At 45.2% G+C, this 19131-nt stretch overlaps 2 protein-coding genes across 3 annotated transcripts in view; both read left to right on the top strand.

The window, feature by feature from the left end:
• LOC311226299 (tetraspanin-7-like) overlaps positions 1 to 1742 on the top strand; it is a gene marked incomplete at both ends in the record, with an annotated part of 68784 nt that extends 67042 nt beyond the window's left edge. The window contains one exon of the mRNA XM_084311715.1: positions 1674 to 1742. Within this exon, the coding sequence (XP_084167841.1) occupies positions 1674 to 1742 (69 nt within the window). The remainder of the gene's footprint in view (positions 1 to 1673) is intronic.
• A 15548-nt stretch (positions 1743 to 17290) lies between these two features.
• LOC311234173 (mid1-interacting protein 1-B-like) lies at positions 17291 to 18899 on the top strand. Of its 2 annotated transcripts, none has more exons than XM_084321289.1 (2): positions 17291 to 17428; positions 17651 to 18899. In XM_084321289.1, the coding sequence occupies exon 2, from the start codon at positions 18098 to 18100 to the stop codon at positions 18563 to 18565; it is 468 nt and encodes a 155-aa protein (XP_084177415.1). In that variant the 5' UTR covers positions 17291 to 17428; positions 17651 to 18097; the 3' UTR covers positions 18566 to 18899. The 2 variants fall into 2 exon arrangements, with proteins under 2 accessions (XP_084177415.1, XP_084177416.1); XM_084321290.1 differs by having other exon boundaries at positions 17320 to 17478.
• Positions 18900 to 19131: the final 232 nt, after the last annotated feature.

Raw genomic sequence — 19131 nt, 5'->3', positions numbered from 1 at the left:
AGCCATGAGGTGGAAACAACCTGAGAAACTTACAATGATCAATTGGTCTCTGACACTTTTGGATGTCATTTATGGAGATCTCTACTGCCAGGGAGATGGGGGTTGGGCAGTCCAGCATTGAACTATGGGCCTCAGCGGCGGAGAAAGTGAAGGCCATGTTCTAGCAGCGAGGAGGGGTCGGGGGTGCTGATCCTGGGGGGTCCGGGGGTCTTGGGGTGGGGGGGGGGGTGCCAGTGGGAGTGGGGGAAGGAATGTCAAATGTCTTTTGTAATGTCTGTGGTGGCATAATTCTATTTTTATATCCTGTTTTATTATTTTTGTTATTTCTATTGTCACTATTGTTGTTATTACTATTGCTAAGTCCTGTTTATTGTTGTTATTACTGTATTGTGTTTTGTCTTGTTTCGTGTGAAAGAAAAGAAAGAAAATAAAAGAAATTGGTCAAAAAATATATAATCTATTAACCACATAACCTATTAACCTGTTCGATGATGTTGAGCTTCGCGGTGGTGAGGCCTTCAACATTGAGCTGCAGTAGCGCTAAGCCTCGACAGTTGGCCGCATTTAAATGCCCCGCCGCCTGGCCTGCGGAGGCTTGGCTTGTGGTCTGCAAACGTGGTAAAGACATTAGTTTCGCTTGAAGGGCATGCAACCTTGCAACTACCCTTTGTCCCCCCCCCCAACTACAAGCCACACCGGTAAACCAACTGCCCGTACTCGCTGGCATCGCCCCGGCTACCATCAGATGAGAAGCAGCCACCACCTCCTTCACAATACCACCACACAGACACCACGACGTGTGCGCCTAAAGAAGTCACGGCGCCCCTTTTCCATGCAAGCCTACAGGCTACTCCACACAACACCATCTGACACTTCCAAGGCCTCCTGGGTCAGGACAAGATGGAGGGACCAGTGGAGGTCAGCAGAACCATCCAGGCTGCACCTCTACATCAATGACCCTCTGGACGTCCCTGGTCAGGACTTGCCCCGGGAAGCAGTGGACAACCCTCAACCGCCTAAGGACCGGCGTTGGACGCTACGGCGCCTCAATGAAGAGGTGGGGCCTCAAGGACAGTGCCTCATGCGAGTGTGGAGCCCCTGCACAGACTGTGGAACATATCATCACCAGTTGCCCCAAACACCGGCCACCGTATGGAGAACGCGGTCTGCTGGAAGTGGACGACGAAACGTTGGCCTGGCTTGCCTCAACGGAGCTGCAGGTCTAAAGACACACGCCAGAAGAAGAAGAACCTATTAACCTATAAATAATCTATTAACCTATAAATGACCTATTAACCTATAAAACACTGAGGCAGTTCTGGATAAGAACCATGTGTGTGAGAATTATGTGATGGTGTATGTGATTATTTGTATGTGTAATTGTTATTACAAATATTATAGATAGGAATTACAGGACATCATGCTGTAATTACATGGATGCATAATTTACTTTGAAAGAGTCTTCAAAGGCTATAATCAATGTACTGACATCTTGTTAATATTCACTATACTGTAATCAATAGGTACTGACATCTCTCTCTCTTTATCCCTCTCTTTCTCTCTTCTCTCTCTCTTTCTCTTTACCTCCCTCTATGTTTACCTCTCTCTCTTCTATCCTCACCCCTCCCTCCCCCCCTTTCCCTCTCTCTCTCATTCCCCCCCCCTCTCTCTAGTTGATTGGTATGCTGTTGGCCTGCTGTCTCTCGCGGTTTATTACTGCCAACCAGTATGAGATGGTGTAGCAGAGTGATGGCGCAGGTGAGTCAGACACTCAATATGCGTGTATGTGTGTCTTTTTATGTGTGTGTGTGTGTGTGTGTGTGTGTGTGTGTGTGTCTCTGTCTAAGTGTGAAATGCACATAGTCATTTTCAAGTCACCACCCTCCCAGCAACACTGATATGCCAACACATGAACAAACGCACGTGCACACACACACACACACACGCACACACACACACACACACACACACACACACACACACACACACACACACACACACACACACACACACACACACACACACACACACACACACACACACACACACACACACACACTGACCCACCCATCTCCCCTCACGCACTGTCTCGTTGTGTGTGTGTGTGGTTATTGCCAGCTCTCCCCATCGCCACGCCGCTAATTGCTTGTGACTGCACTTCTCCGAAGGTGTAAATAAAAAGCCGCTACCCTCGCAATTAAACACCAGGATTTATTACCAGCAGTTGGCAAGGCTGCGCGCCGCGATAATCCCTTAAAGAACCACATCCCCCATGTTTACTCAGTGAATAATCGTCCACGGCCAACCACTTTATCACTGGGGGTCCCGGGTTTGACACGAGGGGGAACGTGGGGCTGTGTGGGGGGCTGTAGTTTATTTATTTATTTGTATATTTCTAAAGGCGTTAGCGTGATCGCTGGTCCTAAATCTCATTGTTTAGTTCGATAGCGGTTCAGTGTCATTGAGTTGCTGCGTTTCATTTAGCACACTATTGGAAATTATTGTTTTTATTTACTCCACTTATTACAGCTGTTAGTACAATACAATCAGAAGATAATCTGTTGCAGTTTTACAAAGTATGCATCACTCGTGCACCATGCGCACACGCACGCACACACCCACGGACAGACACGCACACACACTGCAATATGCGCAACAGATCGTGTAAGATGTGGTAAAACTCATCTCTCAATGTTCCCTTTTGTTTTGTCTTTCAGGCAGAAGAGAGGAGGACGCACGCATCACCTTGAATGACTGGGGGGGGCACACCCTAACGCTAGCACTCCACCCTCTTCTCTCTCTCTCCATCCTCTTCTCTCTCTCCACCCTCTTCTCTCTCTCCATCCTCTTCTCTCTCTCCATCCTCTTCCCTCTCTCAACCCTCTTCTGTCTCTCCATCCTCTTCTCTCTCTCTCCATCCTCTTCTCTCTCTCCATCCTCTTCCCTCTCTCCACCCTCTTCTCTCTCTCCATCCTCTTCCCTCTCTCCACCCTCTTCTGTCTCTCCACCCTCTTCTCTCTCTCCATCCTCTTCTCTCTCCATCCTCTTCTCTCTCTCCACCCTCTTCTCTCTCTCCATCCTCTTCCCTCTCTCCACCCTCTTCTGTCTCTCCATCCTCTTCTCTCTCTCATCCTCTTCTCTCCTATCCTTTCTGTCTCTTGTTTTTTTTAATCAGCAGCCGACTGTCTTTCAAGGCCTACTACTACTACTACACTGTAATTGCAATTTAGTGGCCCCAGTTCAGCACCATCGTCCCAGTTCAGCACCATCGCCCCAGTTCAGCACCATCGTCCCAGTTCAGCACCATCGTCCCAGTTCAGCACCATCGCCCCAGTTCAGCACCATCGTCCCAGTTCAGCACCATCGTCCCAGTTCAGCACCATCGCCCCAGTTCAGCACCATCGCCCCGGCTCTGAACAGAAGCCACGCATGCAGCAGCCAGAGTGCAGGGCGACTCGCTCACATTGACAAATCTTTCCAAAACACGCCGCCGGAAGAAATATCCACGCCCCTCTCAAATTCCTAGTACCCCGTTACCTCATCACCGCAGACATCTTGGTAGGCAAACGATGGGCGATTGCACTGAAACAACAGAAGATGATGATTAAATGACAACCATGAATACGCCATGAATACTTATCATATCTATGTTTAAATACCCCCCCCCCCCCCCCCCGCGGCGTCTGTTCAAATACACCGCAAAGCTAAATTTAGATGCGGAGGGAATGAGAGACAGAAGCAGCTTTCCTCTGGGCGACGCAGCTTTGCTCTGAGACGCAGACGGAAGTAAAGAGATGGAAAAAGACATTCGGCCGGGCGTGATAATGATGCAAAGGCGGACATGCGTCTTCACGAATGAGTGGGGGGGGGGGGGGGGCACACGTATTCACACGTATTCATACGGCAAACCGGGTGGAAAGGAATCCCAACCTGAGCATGGCACAAACTGGCCGCCGTGCAAATAAGGTCAACGGATATGCAATAGATCTCTCTAGTGCGTTTTCACGGCGGTTTGTCTAGTTTCTGTTGAAGTCACGCGAGGAAAGCGAGACGATATTTCTCTTCTCGTGGTGTATCCAAACGTACTGTTACACTCTTCTTTTGTCGGTACACAGACACACACACACACACACACACACACACACACACGTGTCAGATGTGCTTTCGTGCTGCTAGTCGGAGTACAGTTCAGTCTGTCTTTCTGCATCCTGTTTCAAATTAATATCACTCTAAATAACCGTGTGCTCTCTGTGGATGTGTGTATTTTCTTTTTAATCCCTTGGGTTTTTAACTTTTATTTAGTTTAGTAGTGTCTACCGATCCCATCGCCGGGGGGGATGTCTCCAATTTTATTTTTAATTAGTAGGTAGTGGGAATGGTTGAGGTTGAGGTATAGGTTAGGTCATAGGTTATAGGTTAGGTTAATAAACAACTTCTTAGGTGAAAATCATGCCGAGTTACGGCTTTGCTGCTTGGTTAAAAAGTGACGACCCCCCCCCCCCCCCCCATCAGAACGTCCTTCCGGAGCGTGGGATCTAGACACTACCGTTCAGTTTGTCCAGCACCCTGTGTTCTCTGCCATTCTCTTCCCCCAGTGCCTTCTGGTAGTTGTAGGTTTATCTTTATTATATTTTTGTTTGATGTTATTTAATATGTCCTAATTTAAATATTTGGTCAATTTTCGTAAACTGACGTCCACCTGTGTGTGGGGGAAAAAAGACAAACAAACAAACTAAAAGTTTTCTGATGCTGTGTGTTTTTAAGACGCAGTTGCCTTTTTTGCTCGACACTTAACTCTAGTTTAGCTTGTACCACTGTATGTTGCTCAAGTCAAGGAGTTCCAGTATTCTCCTGGCGTGTGTTGCTGTGCGCAACTCTCTCATTGATGTTCCTCTGTTTTAGTTTGGTTTTTCTTTGTTTCGTGATAGAGCCTCTTATGGCTGTGTATTGTAAAAGGCAGTGGGGGACTTTCAAAGCTGAATAAATGGAGCAAAACACAGTGTTCCCCTATGGGTCCCAATGATTCACAGACTGAATCCTGTACGTGCTGTAAGTGGATTTTTCTCTGTTCAAATGAGTGGTCTACATGTTAAAATAATAGCTCTACATTCCGACAGCCATCACCGATGTGTGTTTGGTCAGTAACGTAAACAAAAAATGTATTTCCTGGTATCCCGTTCTCACTTTATCCAATCAGGGGCGAGAACTCCACACAAATATTATGTGCTTAAAACAAGTACGAAATTTGGCTTGGCAAGGTTTCTTGAAATACATGTAAGTAAATATATCTAGGGTTCTCTCTCCTGATTGTATAAAGTGGGAACGGGATACCAGAAAATGTATTTACTGTTTACTGCAGAGTAGAGGGACTGGGAGACCCATGTTACTGACCAAAATATATCACTTACAGCACCTTTAAGTCAACTGTACTACCGTACGCACGTTGTTACATTGCAGCCCGTCGTCCATGTTCCGCACCTCGTAGTGTGAATTACTGAGCCTAAATGTTTGCCCATAATAGCCTCCTATTGACTTGCCGGTAATAGAAAGGAATGATGGCACTATAGGTTGTGTGAAAAACAGCTGGGTAAACTATGAACTCGAGTAGGAGATTCACCACAAGGCGAACAACCACCGACATGAAACAAAATGACAATCAGAATCGGGGCTATATAAAGAATTGCAGTAACTACAAAATAGTCTGGATAGTCAAAGAACTCTCACTTTTTTCTCACTTCACTGTTTGCATAGTTACTGCAGTTAGCTTCTGCAGGGTATAGACTGTGATCCCCCCTCCCCTCCCCCCCAAAAATAAATTGATATTTTCAGAACAGTATTATTTTGTGTTTCAAAATCTAATTATCAAAGTCAAACTTGGATGTACATGTAATGTAAAGGCCCCCTGTGGGTAACTTAGAGTGGGAGAGGCCACTGGTTTGACTGGCAACAGGTACTGGTTATAAATATTACTTGTGACGTGGGTTTACGTGGCAAGCTGCTGGTTCAAGCGCTCCAAGGGGTGGTTTCCCACACACATATTGGGGCGCAATATCTGGACACACGTTGTACGAGGCTGAGATTTCTGTTTTTTTATTCTCAGTTTGTGTCTGTTAAACTGAATGAGTCCGGTGGTTGAAGACTGCACGACACCGATATCGACTGATATCAATTTATGTTTTATTTTTTTGGGTCTAGAATTAGGTTTAGAATGTAGTGGGAAACCAACTTTAATCTGTGTAGCTCGACACGTCAGAGCCATGCAAGCTCGACGTGTCAGGCTATGATCTGTGTAGTTGTTCTACTTTCAATATGCTGGAGTAGGTGTTCACTGTTTATGGCTACCCCCGTGTTTTTTGGTAGATCAGTATTTAAAAAGGAAAGAAAAAAGAAATTCAGTGTATATGATGATTTCATAAATCAGTAATTGAATCTCTGAATCCAAAGTTGAAGTGATACGACTTTGTATAAAACAACAAAATGCTTTTTCAAAAGTACAGTACAAATACCAGCTAGCATGCCAACACAATGTATGTTGATATTGTAAACGGTTGTGAAGTCTATTAATAAAAAAAAAAAAGGTCATTACTTCATTGAGTGTGCTGCAGTCCTTGCTTTGGGTGGTATCAGTCACTGCTACTACACAGTTACATCACAGTGTATATTTCACTCTCTAAGGGTACCTTTAAAGGGATAGTTGTGATTTTTGGAACCCTAGCCCTATTCCTTGAATGAATGAATGAATGAAAACTTTATTTAACAGATTGCAGAATGGGTACAATACAGTACGGCTCAATACATACAATTGTTAAGGGGATGCAGACCTGAGAAAGACGTTTGTCTTGTTTCCATCAGGGTCCCCCTTACTTACTTACTTACTTACCTTACTTACCAATGACGTTATTGATCAGTGGAGACCTTTCTCAGCGTAAATCCATGCTGTTCCTCATACTAGCCCTGGGTAGTTAGCCAAAAAGTCAATGGGGTGAAGCTCTTCTCTGTACAAGTTGACTGAGTGAAATGTACTCCACAGTGAGTGCGCACAAAGTAGATTTCAGTGATCCTCAGTCAGCCTCTACAGACAGGATCTTGACCCCATTGACTTTGCATTGGTTTGTGGCCAACTATCCGGGACTATAGTGTGAGCCACAGCGTGGACCGTGCTGAGAAAGGAGTCTACCGATCAATATCATCGCTGGTAGGGCTATAGAGTTCCAAACATCACAACAATCCCTTTGACACCGGCTCAGTGTTTATTTATTTCTTTATTTCAGATACCCATTAGTCACTGCCTCAGCAGCGACTATTCTTCCTGGGGTCTGGATACAAACATATAAAAATCAAACAAGAATAATCAACAAAACAACGTAAAATAAAACATATCAATAAAACCAATAAAATATGCAAACAAATATAGAACAATAAACAAATCAAAATCAGACATACAAACAAATATGTGTATTTGTATCCTCCAAGAATTCTCGTGTAGTTATGGAACGAACTTCCCACCACAGTCAGGAGAGTTGGAACCTTCTCAATCGTCCGCCGTCGACTAAAAACAAGTTCTTTCAATCAATATCTGAATGGGGAAAAGAAAAAACTATACTCTTATCTACTATGCTAGTATGTCTATACTACTATCTACTATGCTAGTATGTCTACTATACTATATTACTGTGTATACTATTGAAGGATGTCTATGTTTTTCAATGTGTATATAAGGTAAATATTGGTGGATGACAGCATCTACTTATAGCCATCTCAGAGGAGGAGGACGACAGAGAGAGTCAGTGTGTTAGCAGCAGACTAATACAGAGCCCAGGGCTTCGAGGTCGTTCGGCAGCTTGCTAACATAAACACTGATAAGGACTGAGAGAGAGAACTATGGTGAGTTTGACAACAATAGAAGGGACGTTTAGCGTGTGTTAAAGGTGAACAGCGGTTGTCATGACAGCGTGTCACATAGCAACGAGAAGAGGGGGCCGGCCTGTCGTTGCTATGGCAAGAATGTTATAATGTGAGTTCATTCCGGGGTAAGTTAGATTCAGATACGACGCACAATCGAAGCAGACGTGCTGAACAGACTGTGAGATCCCTCTCTCACCCTCGCCGGGTGGGGGAGGGGAGATGACACATCATCACTAACCGATATGGTGGTTGGCTACGACAAGGCCCAGAACCATCGGACTAATGACAGGAGACGGAGAGAAGAGAATTAAGACTGAACAATGACAATACAGAATGGCTTACATCTGGTACTGAGGCTATGTTCATGAAAATAAACATGAGGATCTGAGGAAAGAGATCACGATGCAGTGTCGTTTCTTCTGATTATGGATGTACTAACAGGGGTTGCAAGAAAACAACACACAACAGAGAGAGTCACGAAGGAGATGATGAGATGAGATTGGCTGATTGCCAAGAATCCAACACTATGTACTATGCTACTATGTCTATACTCCTATCTACTATGCTATGTCTATACTACTACCTACTATGCTACTATGTCTAAGTTTAGTTTAGGTGAAGCACTCAAATTCGGCACTGCTAGAGGAACAACACCACTTACCCTTAGCCGCCAGAGGCGTACCCCTCCTGCTGACTTGTACGCAATTTGTGTAAAGGTTATGGAGTCAAATATAACCTATGTAGCAGAGTTGCCCAGCCTGAAGCCTAGTAAGCCTCTTCCTGAAGCCTAGTAAGCCTCTTCCTGAAGCCTAGTAAGCCTCTTCCTGAAGCACAGTAAGCCTCTTCCTGAAGCCTAGTAAGCCTCTTCCTGAAGCCTAGTAAGCCTCTTCCTGAAGCACAGTAAGCCTCTTCCTGAAGCCTAGTAAGCCTCTTCCTGAAGTACAGTAAGCCTCTTCCTGAAGCCTAGTAAGCCTCTTCCTGAAGCACAGTAAGCCTCTTCCTGAAGCCTAGTAAGCCTCTTCCTGAAGCACAGAAAGCCTCTTCCTGAAGCACAGTAAAGCCTCTTCCTGAAGCACAGTAAAGCCTCTTCCTGAAGCACAGTAAGCCTCTTCCTGAAGCCTAGTAAGCCTCTTCCTGAAGCACAGTAAGCCTCTTCCTGAAGCCTAGTAAGCCTCTTCCTGAAGCACAGTAAGCCTCTTCCTGAAGCCTAGTAAGCCTCTTCCTGAAGCACAGTAAGCCTCTTCCTGAAGCCTAGTGTAGGTGCCTAAATGCCTAGTTTGATAAATAATAATAATTTCAGTTCATGAGAAAGTATTTTGGACATTTACTGTAGTTCATGGTGTTTAAAAGGAATTAATAAATAGATAAATAGATACGACAGTATTTACAGTACAGTACAGAAGTTAAAATGTGAAGACAATTCATGTTTATTGATAAGAATGATTTATTTGTATAGAGTTTGTTTTTTACATGATATTTGGCTGATATGATATAGGGACTTTTATTTTGACATGATCACTTTATTTCAAGTTCAAGTTCTTTAATAGTTGTCATACAGAAGTACAGAATACTTTCATACAAAATGCTTCTTACTGTTACGCTCCAGAGACTGTGCTAGACAAGATAGTATCAAATAACATAATAACATAATATAGCATGAATTTAGAAGAAGAAAATGAGGTCACAGTGTTCGGTATAGACATATGTACAATGTTCTGAGTTACCATATAATATACAATACACAATACTATGCAGTGTACTAATGTACAGTACTATCTAGTGCAAAGCAGAAATGGGATGAGGTACAATTTTAGGTACAATTTACAGTAAGGTGTACGAGTTGTAGTGCAATCCTTCATCCATAAATATAAAGTGTGGGGAGTGGGTGCTACAGTGTGTTTGTTTAAAGTGGGTGTGTGCTATAAGTGTGTGGAGTGGGTGCTACAGTGTGTTTGTTTAAAGTGAGTGTGTGCGTGTGGATGTGTGTGCTATGTGCGTTTGGTGGTTGTTGTTGTGTAGTGTTCATTCATTGTTCGTTTAGCAGCCTGATGGCCTGGGGATAGAAGCTTCTTCTGAGTCTTTCTGTGCTCGCCTTGAGACTCCTGTATCGCTTGCCTGACCGCAGCAGTTCAAAGAGGCAGTTGTTCGGGTGACTGGAGTCTTTAATGATTCTCTTAGCCTTGCCCTTGCAACGCTTGTAGTAAATGTTCTGGAGGGTGGGGAGCCCCCCTCCAATTGTGCGTTCGGCTGAACGTGTCACTCTTTGTAGTCTGCTTTGGTCTTGTGCAGTGCTATTCCCAAACCAGGAGGTGATGTTGCCGGTCAAGATGCTCTCTATTGTACATGAGTAGAAGTTCTTAAGGATCTTCTGGCTGACTTGGAACTTCCTTAGGCGCCTGAGGAAGTAGAGGCGTTGTCGTGCCTTCTTCACAACACTGTTAATGTGTGTGGTCCATGTCAAGTCCTCGGATATGTAGGCTCCGAGGTACTTAAAGCTGTTGACTCTCTCAACCGGTGCCCCGTCGATGCTGAGGGGGCTGTAGTCCTTGACCCCCGACCTCCTGAAGTCCACAATCATCTCCTTTGTTTTGCTGACGTTCAGGGAGAGGCTGTTTTCCTGGCACCATCCCGCCAGGACCTTGACCTCTTCCAGGTAGGCCCTCTCGTCGTTGGCAGAGATCAGGCCCACCACCACTGTGTCGTCAGCAAATTTGACGATTGTATTGCTACTCCGCTGAGCCACACAGTCGTGTGTGTACAGGGAGTAGAGGAGGGGACTCAGAACACAGCCCTGGGGGGCCCCTATGTTGAGGGTGATGGATGAGGAGGTGCAGTTGCCTGCTCTCACCACCTGGGGTCTGCCAGTCAGGAAGTCCAAGACCCACTGGCAGAGGTCATAGCCCAAGCCCAGGTCCCTGAGCTTGGCTATGAGTATGGAGGGGACTATGGTATTGAATGCCGAGCTGTAGTCGATGAATAGCATTCTCACATAGTTCCCCTGCCTCTTGTCCAGGTGTGATGCTGCTGTGTGCAGCACATGGGATATGGCGTCCTCCGTGGACCTGTTGGGGCGGTATGCAAATTGCAGGGGGTCCATGTTGATGGGGAGGGAGGAGCAGATGTAGCCCTTTACTAGCTTCTCGAAGCACTTCATGGCTATGGAGGTGAGAGCTACAGGGCGGTAGTCGTTGAGGCAAGCAGGCTTGGATTTTTTGGGTACAGGGATAATAGTGGACTTCTTCAGGCAGGTGGGGATGACAGCCTGTTCTAAGGACAGGTTAAATATGTCAGTGAATACTGGGGCCAGTTGGTCGGCACAGACTTTTAGGACGCGGCCGGGGATGCCGTCTGGACCTGCTGCCTTCCTGATATTCACTTTTTTAAAGGTCCGCCTCACCTCATGCTCTGTTACCCTGAACACTGCGCCTCCATCAGCAGCCGACCCCCCCCCCCCCATTGCCGAGGCTTGTGAGCTGGTGTTGTTATTACCAGCATCAAACCTCGCATAGAAGGTATTGAGGTCATTTGCTAAGGAGATGTCACTGTTCAGTTTGAGGGAGGCGCCTTTGTAGTCTGTCATCGTTTTGAGCCCCTGCCACATAGCTCTAGAGTCAGCTTGTAGCGTCGTTTGGCCTCTGACACTGTCCTCCTTACGTTGTATCGCACCACCTTGTGGTCATTCATGTTGCCTGCCTCTAGGCCGTCGTTGTATGCTTTGGTGCGCTCTCTCAGAGCTTCACGGACGGATTTGTCTACCCAGGGTTTTTGATTTGGGTAAACTTTCATTTTGGTAGTAAGTTAACAGTCTAAAGAACTTGCAGTCACGGTACGCTCGTCTAAGACAAACAGCTGCCTGCATCATTCTCACAACAACACTATCTCCACCGATCACCAACCTAGGAATAATAACCTAGAAATTGGATTCGGCCAATGATTTGTCCGTCTTTCAAACGGTGTTGATTTGATGGATTTAACAGAATTATCCAATTCCATGGTGGTAGCTTTAGCTAACTATAAATCGAAATGAAAATACTCAGTCCTTGAATAAACCTGGCGCATTCTCTCTCTAAGCAAGAACCCGAGAAATGCGGCTATGGAAAAAAACTGGCATCGCGTCGGCCAATCAGAGCGTCTCCACGAAAATGCGGCTATGGAAATTCTTCACGGAAGTTCACGCTGCTGGGCTAGACCGCTTCAAATTGCGCTCGGATTCCAACATAATAGTCATATTTCAACGCACAACGCCGTATGCACTGATTGGCTGTGACGGAGACAGCGATCAAACTGTGACGCGCACTCAGAGCGCGATCGCTTCTAGCCCTCGGGCGAGAAATTCGAAAAAATAAAAAAAACGTCACTTCCTGCTCAAGAAAACGATGTTTTTTTAATTTAGATAATAACGTTATATTGTGCATTGGAAATACAAACATACTTAAAATGAGTAAATAGTATTCATTTTAAACATGTTTATATTATTTATAGGGCTATAAAACACAAAAACGAAAAAGTTTTATTGTCTTCTTCTCTGATTTAACAGCAGCTGGCCAGCAGGTGGGTCGGCGCCCTTGCGCCCACTAGTGGCGAGCCGCCACTGCTGTTAAGCTTAGGCACTCTTTCAAAGTTGGTTATGGTTAGAGTTTGTCTTAGAGCATGGCGATAGAACGCCAGGTAGTTTGCAGGCTGTTCGAGGCGGAAATGGACAAAGACACAGCTCTTCACTCACACAGCTTGTTGGCTAACAACAAGCTATATGGATGCGCACAATGGATGGACATCAACACAGGCTGGATGGACAATGCCATAGAGTGGATATACTTTATCAACAAGCCAACAACAAGGTAGATTAGCGATCTTAACTCTAGTTTAATACATGATACGTAACTCTCTCTCTCTCTCTCTCTCGCTCTCTCTCTCTCTCTCTCGCTATACACAGCTGTCTCCGCGAAATGCGGCTACGGAAAAAAGTATTGACTGTGCTTGCTGAGACGATAATAGGCTGGCGATTCAAAACGCGCTGCTGTGTTGTGAACTATAACATTTATTTAGCTGCTGCTGATGCATAATGAATGAATGGTGAGTTGTTTAAAATGACAACATACATGTGTTAATTATTTGATTTGATTGATCCGAGAGACAGAGAGAGATTGCTCCAGAGCATCTCAGAGCATTACATTTTCAACTCGACCTATTAACGTGAACTGCGACCCACAAGGCACCAGCGGCAGCGGCCGCCACTGGGTAGTGGGGATTGTTTCTTTCACCCTAGTACAAACATAGTCCAGCACTGTCTCCGTGTAGGCATTAATGTTATCTGTGTCGCGGAACACAATCCAGTCTGTGTGGTGAAACACTGACCGGATCGTCTCCTCTGACGTCACATCCCATTTCTGCACCTCTCGCGAGACTACGGGAGTACTTTTAATTCTCTGTCTGTACTTTGGTGAAAGAAAAATGGATGCGTGATCTGACTTACCAAAGTCACTATCAGAATGAGCCTTGTAGCCACCTTTAAATTGCGTGTAACAGTGATCTAGGATGTTACCGCCTCTGGTGTTGCAAGTCACATGCTGATAGAAGTCAGGCAATACCTTTCTCAGATTGGCGCTATTGAAATCTCCCAGAACTAAAATGGCGGCGTTAACATTCGCCACTTGGATTCTATTTACCTCGTCGTGTAGTCTGGAGAGCGCAACCTTGTTGCTGGCTTGCGGTGGAATATACACTCCGACCAGGACGATCGCCGTTAACTCCCTCGGGAGGAAGAAAGGACGACACTTGATGGTTATATATTCCAGTTCTGGGGAGCAGTGGTTGGATAATTCCTTCACGTTAGTTGGGTCGCTCCAATTTTTGTTAAACATGAAGGCAATACCTCCTCCACGTTGTTTACCGGACTCTGATGATGTCCGATCCTTGCGATGGATAAAGAAGTGATCAGCCGGTTGAATTGCGTGGTCTGGGACGTCCGGCGTCAACCACGTCTCGGTGAAGCAGAGGACGTTGCAGTCCCTAACGTCTCTTTGATATTGAATCCTTGCTCGGATGTCATCCAGTTTATTGTCAATTGATTGTACATTGGCTAGCAATATACTGGGCAGTGGTGTACGGTGGCGTCTGGATCTCAGCCTGTTACGGATCCCAGCCCTCTTCCCTCGCCGTCTGGTTCCTCTGTTCCTGGGGTCTAGGAACAAAGGATCTGGTCCTGATCTCCGGAGAATTTCTTCAGGCCATTGATGCGGTTCGGAAAGCTGATCCAGTGAGTAATCCAGTTGATAAGTTTCCCGTAATCCAATGTCTATGAGTGACTGACGGTCATATACATTAAATGCACCAACAGTTGGTACGAACAAAACTCTAAAAACTATAAATATTAACAAAAGTAAACACAGTCTCGACGGAGCGAACAGAGAGGCAGCCGGTCGGAGCAGCGCCATCATCATCAGATGTTGCATTGTGGTCAGAATTGTTTAGAAGGAAGATATTCCAGATTGTACCTGCAGTCAGGCCAAGTGATGAGAGAGTGGAGCCAGACAGTTTTTTTTAGACCTCTCTCCCTGGACTAACTTTATTCATCTCGCTCTATAAGACTAGGAAACTTGAAAGTGTATGAACACCCAAATTGGAATCTTACTGAATGTACTTTCTTGTACATGGATGTGAAACGGGAGAATCAAAGTTTGAGAGCGTCCGAAGCTTATGGTATCAACGTGTTTAGGAACCTACACCTAGTATGCCTCTTCCTGAAGCCTAGTAAGCCTCTTCCTGAAGCCTAGTAAGCCTCTTCCTGAAGCCTAGTATGCCTCTCCCTGAAGCCTAGTAAGCCTCTTCCTGAAGCACAGTAAGCCTCTTCCTGAAGCCTAGTAAGCCTCTTCCTGAAGCCTAGTAAGCCTCTTCCTGAAGCCTAGTAAGCCTCTTCCTGAAGCCTAGTAAGCCTCTTCCTGAAGCACAGAAAGCCTCTTCCTGAAGCCTAGTAAGCCTCTTCATGAAGCCTAGTAAGCCTCTTCCTGAAGCACAGAAAGCCTCTTCCTGAAGCCTAGTAAGCCTATTCCTGAAGCCTAGTAACCATACTATTTCAGTTGGCCTTAGAGTGAGAGGACTTCCCTTTGGCTGACTGGCTATAGATGTTTGGTTTGCCACGTGGGGGATCAAGTGGGATACACATACTGTACACTGTATTCAATCAATCAATCAATACTGTACACTGTGATTTTTATTATGGGGCATCCTGTATCCCTGGTTGGAGTGACGAAGAGAGTATGGTTTCCTTTTCCTGCTTATTTAGGCTTTTTAGTTTTATGTTTAGTTATTTTACGCAAAGTTTTGGAATTCCCTTTAACGGTAAATGTAAGGGGGTGGGGGGCGCGGGTATCCGTATCATCAAATCCTTGGATCCACAAGATCATTCTTCTAAATGTAATTCTAGACGTTTCCTCGATCTGGTGGTATTTGATCTCTTCACCGTGCAGTGAGTCGTGTGTGTGCACATTTATAATGCAGAACGCAGAGGACACGAGAACCCCATGAACCAAAACTGGATGCAGTTCCATCTACGACCAGAGGCAGGCGCTGTCACACTAATGGAAAACGTATCTCAGTAGTGAAAAGCTATGGTTCAGTGGTGAAAACAAATATATATATCCCATTCCATATATTCATATTCAAATATAATTTGATTGTAACTGCTAAGAATATATATATATATACATTACACAGATTCCAAAAAATCTTGAAAGGCTTGGGGACTTTCTTCACAAAGTCAACACTTTTCAACACCTATTTTTGCAGCTCCCTCTTTTGTGAAAATCAACATGAATATGGAGGTTACATTGAATCATGTGTCTGATTTCTGGGAATAATCTGTCATGGTCATGGAGTCATAAAAAGGCCCGGTTTCACCCTTCGCTTTTATCCTGCCAGAGGATCAGAGGACGGAGGCAGCCGGCAGGGTATATTATTGGTATGGTAATGGGGTGGCAAATTGATATAAATTAAAGGGATATTTCACTTTAGTAGAACATGTCATGTTTCAGCAGTCTTACCTCTATCTAAAGTCATCGACAAGTAAGCGACCACTGCTGTCCCTGTCGTCCGCTGTCAACACCACCACAGGTACTGTATACCTGTATCTGTATGTCATGTATTGTCATAAATGTCATGATATATATCTGTATATCTGTATGGGCCCCGTAAATGTCCAACCCCCCCCCCCTCCCAATGTAGTTTCCTCCCCCTCGTATGTATATATTTTCTGTTAGGATCTCTGTTTAACAGTACTGTATATTTGCATATCTTGTATGTCACAAATGTAACAGTATACCTGTATGTCATGTATGTCAGAAATGTCATGATATATGTATGTTGCGTATGTCATTAATGTCATTATGAATTGAAAATAGGGGACCCTGATGTAAACAAGACGAAAGTCTTTCTCTGGTCTGCATCCCCTTAACAATTGTGTGTATTGAGCCTTACTGTATTCTGCAATCTGTTAATAAAGTTTTCAATCAATCAATCAAACCATTCCTCTCAGGTGTCATGTCAGGCTCTCATTCACTTCCATTCAGTTTGGAGACCTAGTCTAAATATCATACTTCTGAAGTATAAACAAACTACTGCTGTGCAAATTTGAACAAAACAGACAATTCTGAGACAAAGGTATGTTTTTTTTGCCATTTGATGTCTTTACAGTTATACCTTATTAAATAAAAGCAGATCCGGTCATTGTGTTGTAAGTTTGAGTGTGCTGTGTATCTTTGCTTTGTGTGGAATGTTCCGGAGTAGTTACCATGGTTACCCGCTGCCTTGCTGGAAGATTCTAAACATTCTGTGAAAAGTTGACAGTTGGTTAAACTACACATCTAGTGACATTTTTTTATTTGAATAATATGTAAATGGCAACATTAGCTCATAAACACAAGTACCTTTGACACAGAAAATTGTGAATAACTCTGAATATAAACATATGAGAAAGGTGCAGATAAAGGTAATAATAATACAGCAGATTTTTGACAAGTTCTACTAAAGTGAAATATGGCTTTAAGCTTTGGACCCCCATTTGATAAGATTTTGTCTCAGGTACCCGGTACCCCCCATCTAAGAAGGTTTTTGTTGTAGATAATAGTCCAGACTAAGTCCAGAATTATGCTGCTGAGACAACAGTGGAGAAAGTGAAACAAATGATCGGAATAGTTTATATAATAGTTTAAATTGATCATATTTTTCTAAGGGACTCCCTGGAACTCCCCCCGAGGAGTCGGACCCCTGTGGGTCCCGGGACCCCTAGTTGAGGACCACTGGTGTAACGGGATCGGGCTTAAACGGGATTGGCTGAAAACGGAGGTTCGGTTTGTGGGCGGGCCTACATCACATCCTCCTGCAGAGAGATCTCTCACCGCCGCGCCACACGACCAGACCACTCCACCACTGTCAAGTAATACATTTAACGAGCTAGATCGGAATAATAGAGATAAAAAGGAGACTATTCATAAACACCGGAAGGGTGATTTAATAAAGACATCAGCCGGTGAGTTCATCTGCTTAACTGTTTGCAGGAGGAGACGTCGATTATAAACGGTAACGTTACAATAAAGCTAGTCTGCTAATGCTAACCCTCGCTGCTGGAGTCACGACGCCAGTTTGTTCTTCTTCCTAAGAACGGTTCTCTGTGCAGAATTCATTCGCTCTAGTCTAACCGAACGTTATACCGACCTAACTGTCTGTGTGTGGCTGTGCTTTATTATTTCAGTGGTCGCCGCTGGTCCGGTTCTTGTTTGGCCTCGTCTCAACAAGGGAGAAACGGTACAGTCTGCTTCAGGGGGAACGCCCTGCCTTCATCCAGACACACGGTCTTCTCACCCGGCGCGCCTCTCTCTCTCTCAGGAGCGCTCCTAGTCGCTTCTCTTCGGGGCACAGGCACAGCTAGAGCGGTGGAACAAGGACGCGGTTCGTGTTCCCACCAGCCGTTAACCGACCGAGCCTGTGAGGGTAAATGTAACACGTGTGTAAAGCCTGGACGTGCGAGTGCCCGGGGGATTTCACCATAGCCTCTATAGTTATAATCCGATAAAGGGCATTAGCACGCTAAGTTTGGCATGGGACTGATATAGATCAAGTGCATACTCATCGACCACAGGAAACGGTCCCATTTTGTCTTTCTCCTTTCCAACCGCCACTTCTCAACGCTCCCCCAAAAATGATGCAAATATCGGATTCCTACAACCAGAAGAACTCGTTGTTCAACGCCATGAACCGCTTCATCGGGGCGGTGAACAACATGGACCAGACGGTGATGCTGCCCAGTCTGCTGCGCGACGTGCCCCAGGAGGAGGAGGAGGAGGAGGGGGACACCGGGGGCGACATCAAACCAACGGTGAGGACGGCGAGCAACGGCACCGCGACCTACTTCCAGGACGGGGACATGTACAGCTCGTACGTCCTGCTGAAGTCCATCCGGTACGACATCGAGTGGGGGGTCCTGCAGGGGGACGAGAGGCGCAGCAGCGAGACGGCGCTCGAGTCGTCCGAGGAGGAGGATCTGGAGAAGCGGTTTCACTTTCACCTGCAAGGACTCCACGCGGTTCTGTCCAAACTCACCCGCAAAGCGAACGTCCTGACCAACCGGTACAAGGAGGAGATGGGAATCAGGGGTTGTCGACATTAATAACGGCGAGCTCTTAAATGTAAAATGACATGACAGTCTACAGGGGGGGGGGGGGGGGGGAGAAACATAATACGTGTTTTAAAAAAAGGTGACTGAACAGTGAGATTGGGGCCTGGTCCTGTTGATATTGTATATAATGAACGATGGTAATGCTGTTTCGTGTTGCATCGCGTTTACTTGTTTGCACTTAACCATGCTTCCCACATCAGGGTCATGGTATCTTTGCGTTTCCTTTATTGAAGTGCACTAAATAATGTCTTATCGTTCTTGGGCTTTAATACGCAACTGACATTTTAACGAGTGGTTTTGACTGTGAGCGGTTGGAGTTTGAATACATGTGTGGGGGGGGGGGGGGGGGGGGGGGTTGCTGCTCACAGTGGCTAAAATAACGCTTTATGAAAGAAAAGAAAAGCACTGCTCGATAATCTATGATGTGGAATCATTTGACGTTTCTATGGGAATTGAGGGATTCCAAGAGATTTGTTTGTAATGGCTACGCTTATTGTTATTTCCACAAAGGCTATGCACTTTTCTATTTAATTTATGGCTTCGCTATTAAACTTTTG

Source organism: Notolepis coatsorum (assembly GCF_963971535.1).
Source record: "Notolepis coatsorum genome assembly, chromosome: 1".
Classification (NCBI taxonomy): Eukaryota; Metazoa; Chordata; class Actinopteri; order Aulopiformes; family Paralepididae; genus Notolepis; species Notolepis coatsorum.
This window is presented reverse-complemented; position numbering and strand designations above follow the sequence as displayed.